The sequence below is a fragment of the Paramisgurnus dabryanus genome, chromosome 22, assembly GCF_030506205.2.
Source record: "Paramisgurnus dabryanus chromosome 22, PD_genome_1.1, whole genome shotgun sequence".
Lineage (NCBI taxonomy): Eukaryota > Metazoa > Chordata > Actinopteri > Cypriniformes > Cobitidae > Paramisgurnus > Paramisgurnus dabryanus.
In genome coordinates, this window is record NC_133358.1 from 5,215,088 (window position 1) to 5,230,732 (window position 15,645).

At 36.5% G+C, this 15,645-nt stretch overlaps 2 protein-coding genes across 5 annotated transcripts; both read left to right on the forward strand.

Annotated features, from left to right (window-relative positions):
• The first annotated feature begins 985 nt into the window (after positions 1-985).
• Positions 986-5,469, forward strand: LOC135785288 (uncharacterized). Of its 2 annotated transcripts, none has more exons than XM_065294646.2 (5): positions 986-1,289; positions 1,465-1,511; positions 1,624-1,695; positions 3,944-4,149; positions 4,565-5,469. In XM_065294646.2, the coding sequence occupies exons 1-5, from the start codon at positions 1,062-1,064 to the stop codon at positions 4,783-4,785; spliced, it is 774 nt and encodes a 257-aa protein (XP_065150718.2). In that variant the 5' UTR covers positions 986-1,061; the 3' UTR covers positions 4,786-5,469. The 2 variants fall into 2 exon arrangements, with proteins under 2 accessions (XP_065150718.2, XP_065150719.2); XM_065294647.2 differs by having other exon boundaries at positions 3,947-4,149.
• Positions 5,470-8,579: 3,110 nt separating this feature from the next.
• LOC135785289 (uncharacterized) lies at positions 8,580-14,656 on the forward strand. 3 transcript variants are annotated; one of them, XM_065294649.2, is made up of 5 exons: positions 8,580-8,889; positions 12,094-12,191; positions 12,444-12,590; positions 12,877-13,088; positions 13,341-14,656. In XM_065294649.2, exons 1-5 carry the CDS (start codon positions 8,662-8,664, stop codon positions 13,556-13,558), a joined length of 903 nt encoding a protein of 300 aa, XP_065150721.2. In that variant the 5' UTR covers positions 8,580-8,661; the 3' UTR covers positions 13,559-14,656. The 3 variants fall into 3 exon arrangements, with proteins under 3 accessions (XP_065150721.2, XP_065150720.2, XP_065150722.2); XM_065294648.2 differs by having other exon boundaries at positions 8,583-8,889; positions 13,338-14,656; XM_065294650.2 differs by lacking the exon at positions 12,444-12,590 and having other exon boundaries at positions 8,593-8,889; positions 13,338-14,656.
• The last annotated feature ends 989 nt before the right edge of the window (positions 14,657-15,645 follow it).

The window sequence follows — 15,645 nt, forward strand, 5'->3', positions numbered from 1 at the left end:
TGCTGTTTTTTTTCCATTTTACAGGAATTCATCTTACATTTATTAAGGAAAATTCACTGTTTGTGTAACTAAGAGGAAGTCTCGTTAAAGTAGAAAAATAATACATTACGTTGCATTATATATTTTATTGTTGCATTTATAATACAAATACGTATTGCAGCAGTTTGTGGTTGAGTGAGGGGTAAAGTCTTCCTACTTAACAACTCACCTTTTTAACTACATAGCATATACATGCTGCATAGCGTTAGGTTCATATATAGCACACACTGGAGCATTGATAAACACAAATATGTTCACGTAGGGTTGCCAGATTTGCATAAAAATCAAATCTCTGACTATCCCATTGATCTTTTCCGAAATACCAAAATTTTACTTTCATTCATTAATAGTATTATCTTGATATTGACAGTCGATGAACAAAATCCTGTTACATTTAACTGGCGGTAAACAGTTTTAAAGTAGTCTGATTCCGCAGGAAACCATATACTTGGCAACACTACATACCGCCTTGGACCGTTCCAATATGGCGGACGACTTACGTACGAATCTGACCAGATTCTAAATAGAGGCAAAGAGTATAGAAGCACACTCTTTGCTAGAGGGGATACACCCACGGCCAAATCTCGCGAGATGTTGGGCTAAGGGTTATATTGGCTAGATAAGATACAGATACCTCTTCCGAAAATTAACCATGGTTTTACTACAGTTATAAAAACATGGTTAGTGTAGTAAAACCATGACTTTGCTAATAGTTATTAACACACACAAACAAAAAATGGTTACTACACTTTTACCACAAAAACATGGTTAATTATTGTAAGGGACGGCCTAAGTACCGTAAAAGGTCGGGTTGAAGGTAGGATTTTTAGGATGAAATTTCGCTCATCAAGCGAGATTTCGGTCGAAACATTAGCTGTATCCCTTCTAGCAAACGTTTATCGGCCTACGTATGAATTGGAGCCCCACCTTCCTGGCGCGGGGTATATGACGCATGCGCATTCCAGTGTATCCCAGCTTACTATTAGCGCGAAAACGTCAACAAACCCAACGTGGAGGAAAATATGGCGGAAAGTGGAAAGCTTCAGAATCTTTATCCCCCTTCTGCAAGGGTAAGATCCGAAGTATGGAAATATTTTGGTTATAAAAAAGATGAAGAGGGAATGGTGGTTGAGGACGGTTTCCCTATTTGTAAAAAGTGCGGAAGGGAAATAGCCGCGAAACATGGAAACACCTCCAACATGTTTACCCATCTCCGCAGAAATCACCCGATACAATTCAGAGAGATAATGGTAAGTAACAATGATACTGTTTTTCCAAGAGTTTTTTTTTTTTTTAAACGTGTGCAAATATCGTTATAATAACTGTTTTATAATTAATTTTTACATTTCTAAATGATTAAGTGAAGTCCGTTATGATCAGACTATGCAGAATGTTATTATATGCAGAATTACACTATATTTACAGCAAAAGTACAGAACAAGAATAAACAGTCCTATCTCCAGGGCAAGGAGGTAAGTTAATATTATTTTAAGTTCACACTGCATGTCGCCATAAATAATTTAGGTACAATAATCTATTGCAAAAAAACACACTTGTTTTGTGTTATTTCTTTCTTCTTCTTAGTTATCAGCAAATAAGGAGAGAGGGAAGGATAATGGTGTCTACTCCAGTGGTGCAACACCAAACTTCAACAACGTAAGTTGACTAGATGCGTTATTGCTATTAGTAAAGATCTTAATTTAACAACATATACGGCACACACCGTTTCTCCTGTCATATTGGCATTCAATCCATAACAACGCCCTATATATGACGTTACAGTCTGTCTTTCATAACAAGCTACAAAAAACAATATTCAAACCGAGGGGCAACCTTCCGATCTCTCTGATGAAGCCAATACGGAAGTGACTTAAACTGCAATTCATCGACTGGCCGCTTGACGCTGGCTCCAAAAGGGAGTCAATTCCCATAGACTCCCATGTTAAAAAAGCCCAACTTTACAGTAGAAAATAATGTTTACAGCCTGGTACAAAACGTATTTTTGGTCTATATAACTTAATTTGCCCTTCATGACAACTGTAAGGAGGGTGAATTTTTTTGTAACTCATCCGTTTAAATTATATTAAGCCTTAAATTTCTGCATAATTAAGGGCGTGGCCGCTTGAGTGACGGTTGTACAGCCACTGCTGTTACTAGAATTGAGCTAGGCAGGCATGGTTTCAGTAACCAGCCACCTCAGCTTTATCCATGTTCCGCCTCTTTACCCATTTTCGGTTTTCCACGAGTGATTCGCGGTGCGAAGCCAAGATGGCGACAGCAGGCAACGCCTACTTTAATCTTCAAAAACTATCTTCACAAACCAATGGGTGACGTCACGGACACTACGTCCATATTTTTTACAGTCTATGATTCAAACACAACAATACTGAAAAATAAATATAAAACTGACATCTCTATTAGAATATGTTAAAACAATCTGTTATAACGTTTATTCTAGAGGGTTGAACTATTTTGGGCATATTCTCAGTTGCAAGCATAACCTCTGAGTTCTCAAACTAAAACGGAAAAACTCTGTTTATAAGGTTATTCAGCATCGATGGCGCTTCCTGGTTTGATCCTGGATGGCTTTTTGATTTCTCTGCTGCCAGTCTGACTCTTCGTCTGCTTTTACCTTTGGATTGTTTCCTGTTCTGACTAATCTCCCAAAATAGCGAACCTGATTGACTCTATCCTCGTCTCTGTGCCCTCCTGTAGTAATCGACTTTATTAGTGCTGATTTATCTTTGCAGTTCGGTTTGAGGATGATAGTGAAAACTTTGTGTGAGTTGCATTTAAGAAACGAATGTTTAAAACCTCGCAGATTGAAACATCAAGGAAACTCGCCTGACATTAGGTAGTTGCAGTCATTGGATGAATTCAGTTACATATGTTAATAACAAAATCGCTATATTGAAGTATATGACTGAATTTAGGTCTCCAATTTAATTTATGTCTGTTAAGAAAACTAGGGGCTTAAAAATTATTTCTGGGGGAGTCAAGCCCCCCTTTCCCCCTTCCATGGCACCAGGCCTGCGCTGGACCCAAGCACGGTGTGTGACAAAGTGTATGCTTGTGAATGCTTATAAAATATATCCTTATGCCTAACATATGTATACTTTAAGGAAACATTTGTACAAAAATTAGTAAACAAACTCATCAAAATAAAAAGGAGCCTTAAACTCATTAGATCACATCATTTAATGGAAAATGAATAGAAAACATGTATCTGTCGAAATAAATGTTTAGTAAACATTCGTCAGTACAACTAGATTTCCATAAATTTTTTTGGATTTAAATTCAGTCAGTGAAGCACTGTCATCACAAACACAGCGGAGCAGATGTGAATGAATATGTTTGTCTTACATTATTGCTTGTTTTGTTCATGCTGGACAATAATTATAGAATTATTGATCGCCTGGAACTCACATCTCCGCAAATGTTGGAGTTAAATGGACGCTATTTTTACTAATTGATACATTTTTGAAAAAGATGTAATTGAGGTGAATATTGCATATTTGCGGCAAACGCATTGCCAAATTGGCGTTGACTTTGTATGTAATCTACTCGCGCAAATAATTTAATTCACTTTTGGTGTGCAAACACCATTTGATACTCGTTAAGGTTTACAAGTCTCCCAAACATTCATTGAAAATGTTCATTCTGTGTTGTTTTTATCCCAAAAATATATGAAAGCAAATGGAATACAAATAAAACAGACCTTACGACTTGCATTTTTATCAGGAAATTTCTTATGTCATCGATTGTGATGGTATTGGTTTATGAATACATTTTATCTAACATAACAAGACATTATACTATTATATTTAAATGTAATGTTTATATATGTATTTTGGATAATTTTCCAGAATATTTCTAACATGATTGCATGTAATATTGTCTCCAGCAGTGATGATAATGAGGTGAACTCCCAGGGTCAGCAGGAATCTGTTATAAACTCAGCCAGCAGTGAGACGGACTGCAGCTCTGTGAGTCCTTTGAGCAGCTGGTTGAAACAAGAACCAAAAAATGAAATGATCGAGTGGGAAAATATGAACTCTGAGGTCCACACTGATGCTGAACAGGACATCACATTGAGCAATGTCATCTCCAGTATGTTATTATTCACTAACAAATTATCAATAAGCATCTCCAAAATTTCATTCAAAGGAATAGTTTACCCAAAAATGAAAATTATTATACACCTAGGATGACTTGAGGATATATAATATAAGGCTTATTTTCTATTTTTGGGTGAATTATTTCTTTAATTGATTTTTATAAAAAGCTCTCTTCATGTGTGTACCTTTAACTGTTTCGGCATTAGCACTACAACATGCTAACATACACATTTAGAAAATATTTTGGAGTAAATTAACCAGTCTGTCAGAAGCTGTGGCTGGGGCATTATCAGTGTGACATCAGAATAACCAAAGAGTCAAAACGGCATGTCTAATGAGTTTGTATTGGTTTAATAGGGATAGGAAAGATTTGGAGTATAGAAAAGTGATGATTTATCTTCTTTCAGCATCGACGACTCAGGTGGAGAGTTTAATCACCAGTGAGATGCTGACCATCACCAAACTGCAGGGTCAGGTTGAAAACAAACAGGAGAAGATTGAAGCACTGGAAAAACAGGTGCAGGATCTGCAGGAGGATCGCAAGTTTCTCCGTACACAGATTGAGAACCTCACCAGCGTTCTTTCGGCTTACGTCCGTGAAGGTGTTAATAAAAATCAAGAAAAGTAAAGGGACAAGAATTCCCTTATATATTGGTTTCTATCTTTAACCGTGTAACTGTGCTGTCTGCCTTAAACAATGCAAAACCCTTTTTGTCAAAGTCCGTCACTGAAACAATGCTCATGGTTGTCTGCCCCTGATGACCTCACTGTTACCTATATTTTCAGAACACCATCACAGACCCCATTACAAATCTAAAGGCTATAGAGACTGTTCTTCTGAGACTGTAAGGAAATATTAATCACATGCTTATGGGACAGATTATGGTCATTTGTAACTGTATAGCAAGGGTTGATGAAGTACACAAATAAAGTCGAGTAGGTTAGAGTTCAGTCTGATGTTATTATGAATTGTCATAAGTGGATGTAAACATTTAACAGACAATCTGCAAATAAGCAAATGTTTAATTTGATTATCAAAACATACATTAGTGTCACTCGTCAGAACATTAAATTTCTATATACCAAAGTGTCATTGTAAATTACTCATAATTCAAGTGTGTGTTACAAGTGATAATTATAACACGTAGCATTCAAAGGATTTTTAGTTTTGACCATGCTTGGTTAGGAAGTGACAGAGTTTGTGAGTGAAGCTCATCACGCGCACAACTCATGTTAACGGCCCATAATGCAACCATAAGTGTTAAACTCATCTAACAGTTGGGAGGGACAATAAACATGACATTTCTCAAGAGCCCTATTATAATTATTATAAACACAAATAATACAGACAAAAATTTGTCTGGTCTCCAAAACCATGTGTTGATTGCAATGTTCTTAACAATCAAGAAATGAAAATTGAACTTAACTTTTAAACATAATGGGGTGGTTTCCCGGACAGGGATTAGCATAAACCAGGACTAGACCTTAGTTTAATTAGGAAATATAACTAGTTTAAAAAAACATGCCTTACTAAAACTTTACTTGTGTGCATTTTGATGCAAAACAAAGGGCACTGATGTTTTTTAAGATATGTCAGTGCAAGTTGTTTTCAGTTTGGAAAGCCCTCACATTTATTTTAGTATAGGACTAGTCTAATCCCTATCCGGGAAACCGCCCCAATGACTGTTAGCTAGGTAACATTATATTTGCTAACATGGTAGCTTGGGTTAATATTAGCTAATGTTCTATTAAAGTGTAATGACGTTTTTCTCCTTGTACTGCATATTTATTTTTACACTGAATGGGTCTTCTGCACAGGTTTTTATAACAGCATGGTAAAGATACATGTGGTTAAGAAATTACTTTTGTAAGCATTGTAAATTTGCAGATACTATGGCTTTACTACAAAAAGCCAAAAAATTACCCATGGGTAATTTTCATATATATTTACAAAACTGGTAAGGGTTCTATAAAGTTAAAACGTAAAGTAAATCTTTTAGAGAAAAATCTCTTGCACTTGACTAATTTGGTCTTCTCCCCTAGTAATACCAACTAAAATCACAGACATGAACAATAAAATCATATATCAATAAACAACAGAACAGCCTTTGATTAAAACCACACTCTTTTAAAGTATTACTTTATATAAAATTTTGCTTAAACATCACTGCTGATAAAAAGGCACTAAAAAACCACAACTGTACTAAACTCAGATTGCAACAGCCTGGATAAACTTGCTTATTGCCCAACACTGACTTCAATCCTACTCATCAAGCATTATCCAAAAACACATTTTATTTTAGTATTTATTTATATTAAGTTTTATTTTAGGAATCAACAGTACAATTCGGCATTTTTAACTCTCTCTTTGGCTTGTACAGTCAAGTTGATCTTCCAGTTCTTGGCTCATTTGGGGTCAGATAAATAATTCAGTGACTTCCTAAGTACAGACTTTAAGTTGTAGCAGTTTTGTAACTGCTGCTGTGTACAAAAAACACAAACTATTAATTTTAAAAAAAATAACAAAATGTGAATAAAATAAGTTTCCGCTAAGCCATTGTTGAATTGAGTTTATTAGACAGAAAGTAGCAGTACATCTGCACCACACTTTTTGTCAAGGATAACACTAAAAAACTTATTTCCATTGTGGTCCTTGCTTATTCCTCTTGTGACAACAGGTATAAAATACCTTTACCTTTTTTTATTGCAAGTGTAAAACAAAAATACTGATACAGTATCAAACAATTTTGGATGCGTAGATACAATAAGTATAAAGCAGTGATGAAAGGCAACTATTTGAAAACAAAGAAAAAGCACAAAAAAAAAAAATACAAAGTTTATAAGTGACTTATGTAACATTCATCAAATCATTATTAAAATTCACAAATTTGAGACATATAGTTAAATCAATGATCAGTTTGGATTTTGAACCCAGAAATGTTGACAAATCAGACCAAAATTATTTTACAAGGGGGCATTTAAAGAAAAGATGATCAACTGATCAGTGGCAAAAATACAAAAAATACAATTCAAATTAGTGTTAATAAATTTAGATATAATCTCATTAGTGGGGTAGATGTTATGCTAAATTTTTAAATGTAATTCTTTAACTTTGTTGGGGACACAACATTTAAGGTAGTATCCATGCTTTTTCCCAATTAATTTTATATTAATATTAATTAGAAAAAAAACATTCCACTCTGAGTAATTTTTTCTTCGACCGAAACACATTTCTTATATTTCTGTTAGCCTACTACATTTTCGGTCCAAAATACTCTTGTTTTCAACTACTGTAAGAAATTCCTTATGGACAATTGGGAAATTGTATTTAGACATGAAATCATAATAAGAGTAAACATTCCCCCTTGTGAATCTAGCATATCACAAAGATAATCAATACCTTTCTCATGCCATTTCTTAAAAAATGTACTTGTTTACTAAATGCTTTCGTTGTTCCATAGTTTCACTTTATGTGGGGAGAAATTGTGAACTAAACAGAACTTGTTCATGGAATTTAGAGAGTTTTGTAGGGAGTTTAGAGGAAGAGAAGTTACAAGTCAACAAAAAGTTAAGCCCTCCCATTTTTTAAAGATATTTTGTGAAATAAAGTACCAAAAATAATCCGCTAAGTCACACTTTCTTGATGTGTTTTGAAGTCTGTTTTTCTCTTACCACGTAGTCGTAGTCATAGATATGTATATAAAGGCTAGATGGCTCGTCCGCGCTGATGGCCAATTGAGTTGAACGTCCGCATTTTGGCGGCCATCTTAGGACAGGGCGCTCGCTCACTCGTAGCATTGAGTTTTAATGATGCAGGTACTTTTAAATGACCATAACTTGCTTAATTTTTTACCGATTTTCAAACGGATTGGTTTGTTATAAACGTCAAAGATGTACCTATGACACTGAATACGTATACTAAAAATAAATAAAAAATTCATGAAACATGTTAAAGCATCCATAATTATAGCCACGTTAATAACGTTTGTAAAAAACCAAACCGTTTGTAAATCCGTCAAGAATTCAGCAAGTTACGAGCATTTTAGTTGGCGTATGTCACTCACCTTCCGTCCACAGCAGCAGGGAGCAGCACTTTGGCAGCACTGACCTAAGATGGCCGCCAAGTGACGACACAGCTGACTCCGCCTTGAGCCATCTAGCCTTTATATACATATCTATGGTCGTAGTGCCATCTAGTGCCCGTAAATAAATAACAGGCACAATTCCTTTCAATGATGATTATATTTTCGAAACACTAAATAATAAGATACGATTTTTGCACTGCATGTATAAATAAATTTAGTTGAGAAATATAAATGGTATTGTGCTTTAAATCCAGAAAAAGCGCAGCGAGCTCATCGTTCACAGTGGCAGGACTCATATGGCGGCGCTGTTTCACGTTGCCTTCATGACTGACTCCACTGGTGAGTAAAATGGCGCATGCGTACTCCTCTGTCCACTGCTACTACCGCGGAAAAGGTAAACAAAACCAATGTGAGGTAATATGGCGGATGAACCAGCGCTTCCGAGTCTTTATCCCCCTGCTAAAAAGGTCAAGTCCGAAGTATGGAAATATTTCGGATATCGGAAAAATGCACAAGGATCGATAGTCGAGGACGGGTTTCCTATTTGTAAAGAATGTGGCAAGGAAGTAGCTGCGAAACGTGGAAACACCTCCAACATGTTTACCCATTTGCGCCACAATCACTTACTGCAATTTAGCGAATTACTGGTAAGTTACAATTGCAGTTTTTCCACAAACTTTCATTTACCCAACTGCAGGTTTTGTGTTCCTAAACAGCGTTGTCTCTTTTAATTTGGTGCTGGGTGTTGTTCAAGTATTCTCCGTAAAAAGCAGCAGCAATTTTCTCAATTGTTGTTTACATTAAGTTACAGGGTAAGTAACATATTAATAAATTTTGGGCACGGTCTTATGTGATATTCAGTTTCAGTGAAAAACTGTTTCAATGGGCGGGGCATGTATACACATCCATACATTAATTCCGCGTTGAAACCTTACTGTCTATGGTTAAAACCGAGGGGCAACCTTCCGATCTCTCTGGCCCTGTCCCAAATGGCACACTCCGGACTTGTGGTCCTCCTCAGAGTCCACACTTTGATGACATCACGTAGTCCAGACTTTAGGGACCCTTGATGCGAGTCCACGTGGGTGCACCGGAGTCGTATTTTGGGACAGACTCGAGCATCACACGGGAAACAGGAAGAGAAGTTGCTCGTCAGTGTGAACTCCTCCCTTCCGTTGTCTGATTGGTCTGATTGCCCTTTCGCAAGGACTTCTGGGTTGGCAAAGTGCGCGAAGCCTGCTGCAGTGCGGGCTTCGCTGAAGACCGCATCAAGGGGGCAAAGGAGGCGCTGATGAGCACACTTCAAAGCGTAAAAATGACAGATGGGACACCCTACGGACTCGTAGACTAAGCGAGAACGCGCAATTTAAGGCCACAAGACCGAAAGTCCACATGAAGTGCGCCATTTGGGACAGGGCCTCTGACGAAGCCAATACGGAAGTGACTTAAACTGCAATTCATCGACTAGCCGCTTGAGGCTGGCTCCAAAAGGGAGTCAATTCCCATAGACCTCCATGTTAAAATGCCCAGCTTTACAGTAGAAAATAATGTTTACAGCCTGGTACAAAAAGTGTTTTTGGTCTATATAGCTAATTTTATTCTTAATGACAACTGTGAGGGGGTGAATTTTTTTGTAACTCATCCGTTTAAATTTTACTAAGCCTTAAAGTTCTTCATAATTAAGGGCGTGGTCACTTCGAGCTAGACGGGCATGATTTCAGCAACCAGCCACCTCAGCTTTACCCATGTCCTGCCTCTTTACCGATTTTCGGTTATCTGTTGTGTTACGAACCCCTAAGTAAACCCATAAAGAAGGGGTAAAAGCAACATAAAGGAAGGACACGTGAAACCAAATTACTGCAAAATATTTATTTAAAAAGGAAACACGCATCAAAAGAAACAACCAACCTTGAAAATTAAGTCCTTAATTAACAAAAAATAATCAAATTACTCCCAATAATTATATTAACTAAATACCTGAAACCTCAACCCAAAACAACTAATAAAACTTACAAATAACGAAAGAAGAATAAAGAAAACTAAACAAGGAAAAAGATGTTTGCTGGTGCGGATTCTGCTGGTGAGTGCTCTCCTGGCTATTTCCACCAGCATCCTTAACTCTTTCACCGCCAGCGTCTTTAAAAAAAAGTTGCCAGCCAGCGCCAGCGTTTTTCATGATTTTCATCAAAGTTTAATGCCTTCCAGAAAATTTTCTTCTTTAAATATATAAACATACAATATACCAAATGAAAGAACAGACCCTCTGCTTTCAAAAAAAAAAAAAAAAAAACGTTTCATCCTACCTTTAGTGGTTCTTTTGCAATCAGCTTTTGAATATGGGTAGGTTTCTGCAAAAACACCACATTTTGAGCAAAAAGCAGAGATAATTCCATTTTTATGACGGACTTTTCATAGAGATCACATTCAGAGCGATCTTTAAAACAGACACGGACATGCAGCAGCTTGCCATAGGGCAATACTTCCGGTTTTAAAAAGTTGCGGAAGGGCGCCACCTGGTGGATAATAGCGGTATTGCGGAAAGACGGAAAATCTCGTCATTGGCGGGGAAGCGTTTTCTCTTGATTGACGAGATATCTCGTCAATGGCGGGGAAAGAGTTAATATAGCCGCCCTCAACGAACCTAATTTGAAACAGGTGCGCAGGGATGGACCTACAATTAAAACACAAGTAAGAAAACAGGAAAAACATCACACACACACGGCAAGAGCCGTAACAGCGAATGATTGGTGACGGCAGGCAACGCCTACTTTAAGAGTCACTCAAGTGATCACACCCTTAATTATGCAGAACTTTAATACTGCGTACACACCAAATGCGAGGCATCGCGTTCCTTGCCCCAGATTACTCTTGGGATTTTACTTCGTGTTGCGCAAAGAGGCGTTTGAGGCAAATAGCGCATGTTTTACTAGGATTAATCATGCAAATGTGCGTTTTCTCAATGAATGAATTTTAAAGAATTACGATGAAATCCCGGCACATCCTAAATACTTTCTTCTGACCAAATGCCGAAGTACACGCACAAGCTGTGCATGAAACATTTTTAATGGAACATGTGATTAATTGTTGCAGCCCTAGTTTTCACAGCAATCGCGCAGCCCAGTTTGTGTCATTCGCATAGCCCAACGCGAGTTCACTTCTATTAGTGTCTCTGCATTGACTTTGTATGTAATCTACACACGCAAATCATTTAATTTGCGTTTTGTGTTTTGTGTTTACACCTAATAAGGCTTAATATAATTTAAACGGATTGGTTACAAAACTCACAGTTGTCACAAATGCAAAATTATCTATATAGACCAAAAACACAACCCTTCTGTTCCAGTCTGTAAACATATTTATTTCTGGTGTAAAGTTGGCCATTTTAAAATGGGGGATCAATAGGATTGCTTCCATTTTGGAGCCAACCTCTAGTGGCCCGTTGATGAATTGCAGCTTAAGGGGGAATACACACCAAAGCATTTAAGTCTGCGGCCCGGCGCATGTTTTCTATTGTTTCCGATGGAAGTGCAGTGTTTTTTGTAAACAGCCAGCGGCTGGTGGATTTTTTCCACGCTGAAAGATGAAAGTCTGCGGTTTTTCCCCACTCAAAAGTGGATTCTGACACACCCATTTAGACCGTGCGCTTTAGACAATGCGCTTAGATCGTTAAAATAGGGCCCTATGTGTCTAACACAGTTTCAATATTTGTTTTTGTCATTTAAAAATATATAAAAAGGTTCATCATAATTTACGGTTCCTAGACATTATGAAGTATGAAAATGTCTTTTGAAGAACATGATTGTTATTATAGTGTATTATAACTGGTTTTAATAAAGTGCTTTTTCTTATAGCAACCGCTATTAAACAGGGAAAAAGCAGCTCGGCACAGAGCAAGAATAAACGCAAATCCCATCTCCAGAGCCAGATACCTTGCAAGAAGAAGAGAGAGGTAATACTATGCCCTACTAAATACATCGCAAAACATCTTTGTCTTATATTGTTTATAGTTTTGTGCGCGTATTACAATGAATAATGATTGTTAATTAGCTAAGCAACTATTACATTTTAGTTTAAGTAAATTCAACTATTGTCCAAGTAGACAGCCAATAGAGAAGATAGAGGATAAGAGGGAAAGAGAGAAAGCATATGAAAGAGTTTTTACAGAAACCTTAACTGTAAACGTTTTCTTTCTTGTTCTTAGTTATGAACAAAGAAAGCGAGAGGGAAAGATAAAACATTCACCAATAGCAAAACTTTCTATGACAAGACAGCAAGAAATGAGGCAGAACTGGAGACGATACAAGAAAGTTCAAAGGGAGAAGATTCGAACTATAACATCACAGTCCTGGTATATTACCTCTGATTGTCTGGCTATTGTTTTTTTGGGGGGGTTGATGTTATTTGGATGTCAGATGTCTTTAAACACTTTACAAAGTCACCAGAACATTCATTAAAAATGTTCACTCTTTGTTCTTTTTATTCCCAAAACAACTTTTTTTTAATTTTAAACATATTTATTTTATTAGTGTTGGATCAATAATTTATTTGATCTGTAAATATAATAATATACATATTATTTTATTTTTATAATTATAATTATAACATGATTGTTGTGTGATTTTGTCCTCTTGCAGTGGCCATATTGAGGTGAACTCTCAATGTCAGCAGGAATCTGTTATAAACTCAGCCAGCAGTGAGACGGACTGCAGCTCTGCGACACACGAGAGTCCTGTGAGCAGCTGGATGAAACAAGAACCAAAAAATGAAATAATCGAGTGGGAAAATATGAACTTTGAAGTCCACACTGATGCTGAACAGGACATCACATTGAGCAATGCCATCTCCAGTATGTTATTATTTATTTACTGAATCAATAGCTTATTAGCATCTTCAACATTTAAGATGATACTTGAATAAACATGGGGTTTTAAATACCTTGTCAAAGCCAAGATGAAATAAAGTTTGTGGCTCGTATTGTAATAAGTTGGTATTGTTGATGATCTGATGTTATATCTACTGTCATTGTGCCCTTTGTCAAAGTATCTAACTATCTAACTAAACTCGTGAAAACTCGTGATTATTTCTTTTCTCTCAGCAGCGACGACTCCGGTGGAGAGTTTACTCACCAGTGAGATGCTGACCATGACCAAACAGCAATGTTTGCTGGAATGCAATAAGGTGAAAATTGAGGCCCTAGAGAAACAGGTGCAGGATCTGCAGGAAGATCGCATGTTCCTCCGTACACAGATTGAAAACCTCACCAGCGTTCTTTCTGCTTACATCCGTGACGGTGTGAATAAAAATCAAGAAACGTGAAGGGACAAGAAATAACTTATTCGCTGGTTTCTATCTAAAACAAAGTGTGACTATGTGCTGTCTGCTTCAAAGAGAACATGAATAGACCTTTTTTGGCAAAGTCTGACTAAAACTCACAGAACAACTTTTTATGGATGAGTCCCTCATTCCCAGGTTAATGAGAAGGTTATATCATAAAGAACCTTATTTGGGACAACTTTCCTGTTTGTTGGCCTCTGATGTCCTCACTGCTACCTATATGGCAAAATCAAGAACACCATCCCATCAACACTGACCCCATCACAAATCTGCACCATAGCTATAGAGACTGTGAGGAAATATTGATCAGCCTTCACTATTGAAGCAAATTTTGTTTTCTGGTGAAATGCTACTGTACAGTACTGCTATCAAAGTAAGAACATTGTCAATGGAGAGACATTAGAGGATGCTGTGGTACCTCTGCTGATTGAATAGGGCTGTTGTGTGACTTTCAGACCCTGAAAGAAATATTTTTCACATTACAGTGTTATGTAGTGCGCTTGTTTTTATGATGTTCTGTTTATCTTTGCTCTTACTGTTTTTGTCATATCATTTTCTGTGCATTCAGTTGCAGTGATTTATGTGTAAAACTAGATGTATGACACCATTTACGCCACTGATAATGAAATACTAAAAAAAGTAAATGTTGGGTGTTTTAACTTTTTGGGCACAATTGCTTTTTTCTTTGTTTTCTGGTGAATTGCTTTTAAGCCTATATTTTTACACACATTACAAATGTGCCATAGAGACCTGTATTGGCATAAGGCATTTATATATTATACAAATATCATAAATAAGTAGAGAGAAAGGGCAAGGAAGGTTAAGAAAAAAATATAAAAATAAGGTTACTGGTTATGTAAAAAAAATAAATGAAAGCAAAGAATAGATAGATATTAGCTCACTCACCTCCTTTCATGTTGCATATAACTTAAAGAAATAAAGCTTTAATTTAGGTTGTGCTTATTTCAAATAACTATGTGGTTATTAAACATCTAATTTGTAAACAAAATAGCTACAATAAATATGCTGCCATACAGTATGTCTATCTATGTAACTGGCTATAAAAGACATTAAACTCTAGTCTCCACTAGATTTGTCTTTATTTGCAAAAGTGGACATTCATGTATTCAAGACTTACAATAAGCTCTTGGTTAGTAACTGTCAAAGTTTGTTATGTTGACATTCTTTTTGTAACAAGATGCCAGCAATCTATTATCTTTTTATTAGGCACATATTGTTTCTGTTAGTATTATTATTAAGGGCCAAGCACCGAAGTTGCTGAGGCACCTATTTGAATTGTTAGTATTATTATTAGGGGCCAAGCCCGAATGGCACAATTTATTGTGTAGCAAGTGTTTATCTATGGTAAGGGGAATAGAATATACAGTTTGTACAGTATAAAATGCATTATGTCTATGGAATGTCCCCACAAAACATGGAAACCTGTGTGTGTGTGTGTGTGAATGTGTGCGTGTGTATGTATACACTTTGACAAAAGAAAGATTTATCTTAGGGTCTCGTGAACCCCACACATAGGTCGTGATTAAAACATGTAAGCTACAGGCATGTTTTTAAGGGTAAACAGCCCATGCGTGTATTATGACAAATCCTGCATGATCTAAACTTTTGTTTTTAAACATCAAAAGTTTCTTTATAGTCAATCAAATAAATAAAACCTTTAGGTATGTATGATCAGATTCATACCTGATAGATGTCAAATCTAGGTTTCCACTAACGTGACAACAAAGGTTGCTTTAAAATTGAACATAGAATCATATAGTGTATGGTTTATGCCTCAGTGATACTTGTGGTTATGTTATCAGATGTCTTTTAAAGTTTTAAATAATTTTTACATAACGATTTTCACCGCGCACGTCTAAAGACATACGTACACAGCTTACCTCTTAAACTTATTTGTTCACATTAGAACAAAAACATAACAAAATGACAGGTCCATCCATCTTTTCTCACCCATAATTAACTCATCCTTATTTTATGACACAGAACTGTTGCACAGACACTGCTCTAGATGCAGTCTTGTTAAACATGATTGTGTGCTTTCATAAATC

Coding starts and splice junctions, on each gene's coding strand:
- LOC135785288 (XM_065294646.2), top strand. CDS start 1,062: ATGGCGGAAAGTGGAAAGCTTCAGAATCTTTATCCCCCTTCTGCAAGG. Junction 1,290..1,464: donor TACAATTCAGAGAGATAATG/GTAAGTAACAAT, acceptor CTATATTTACAG/CAAAAGTACAGAACAAGAAT. Junction 1,696..3,943: donor CAACACCAAACTTCAACAAC/GTAAGTTGACTA, acceptor TATTGTCTCCAG/CAGTGATGATAATGAGGTGA.
- LOC135785289 (XM_065294648.2), top strand. CDS start 8,662: ATGGCGGATGAACCAGCGCTTCCGAGTCTTTATCCCCCTGCTAAAAAG. Junction 12,591..12,876: donor ACTATAACATCACAGTCCTG/GTATATTACCTC, acceptor GTCCTCTTGCAG/TGGCCATATTGAGGTGAACT. Junction 13,089..13,337: donor ATTGAGCAATGCCATCTCCA/GTATGTTATTAT, acceptor CTTTTCTCTCAG/CAGCGACGACTCCGGTGGAG.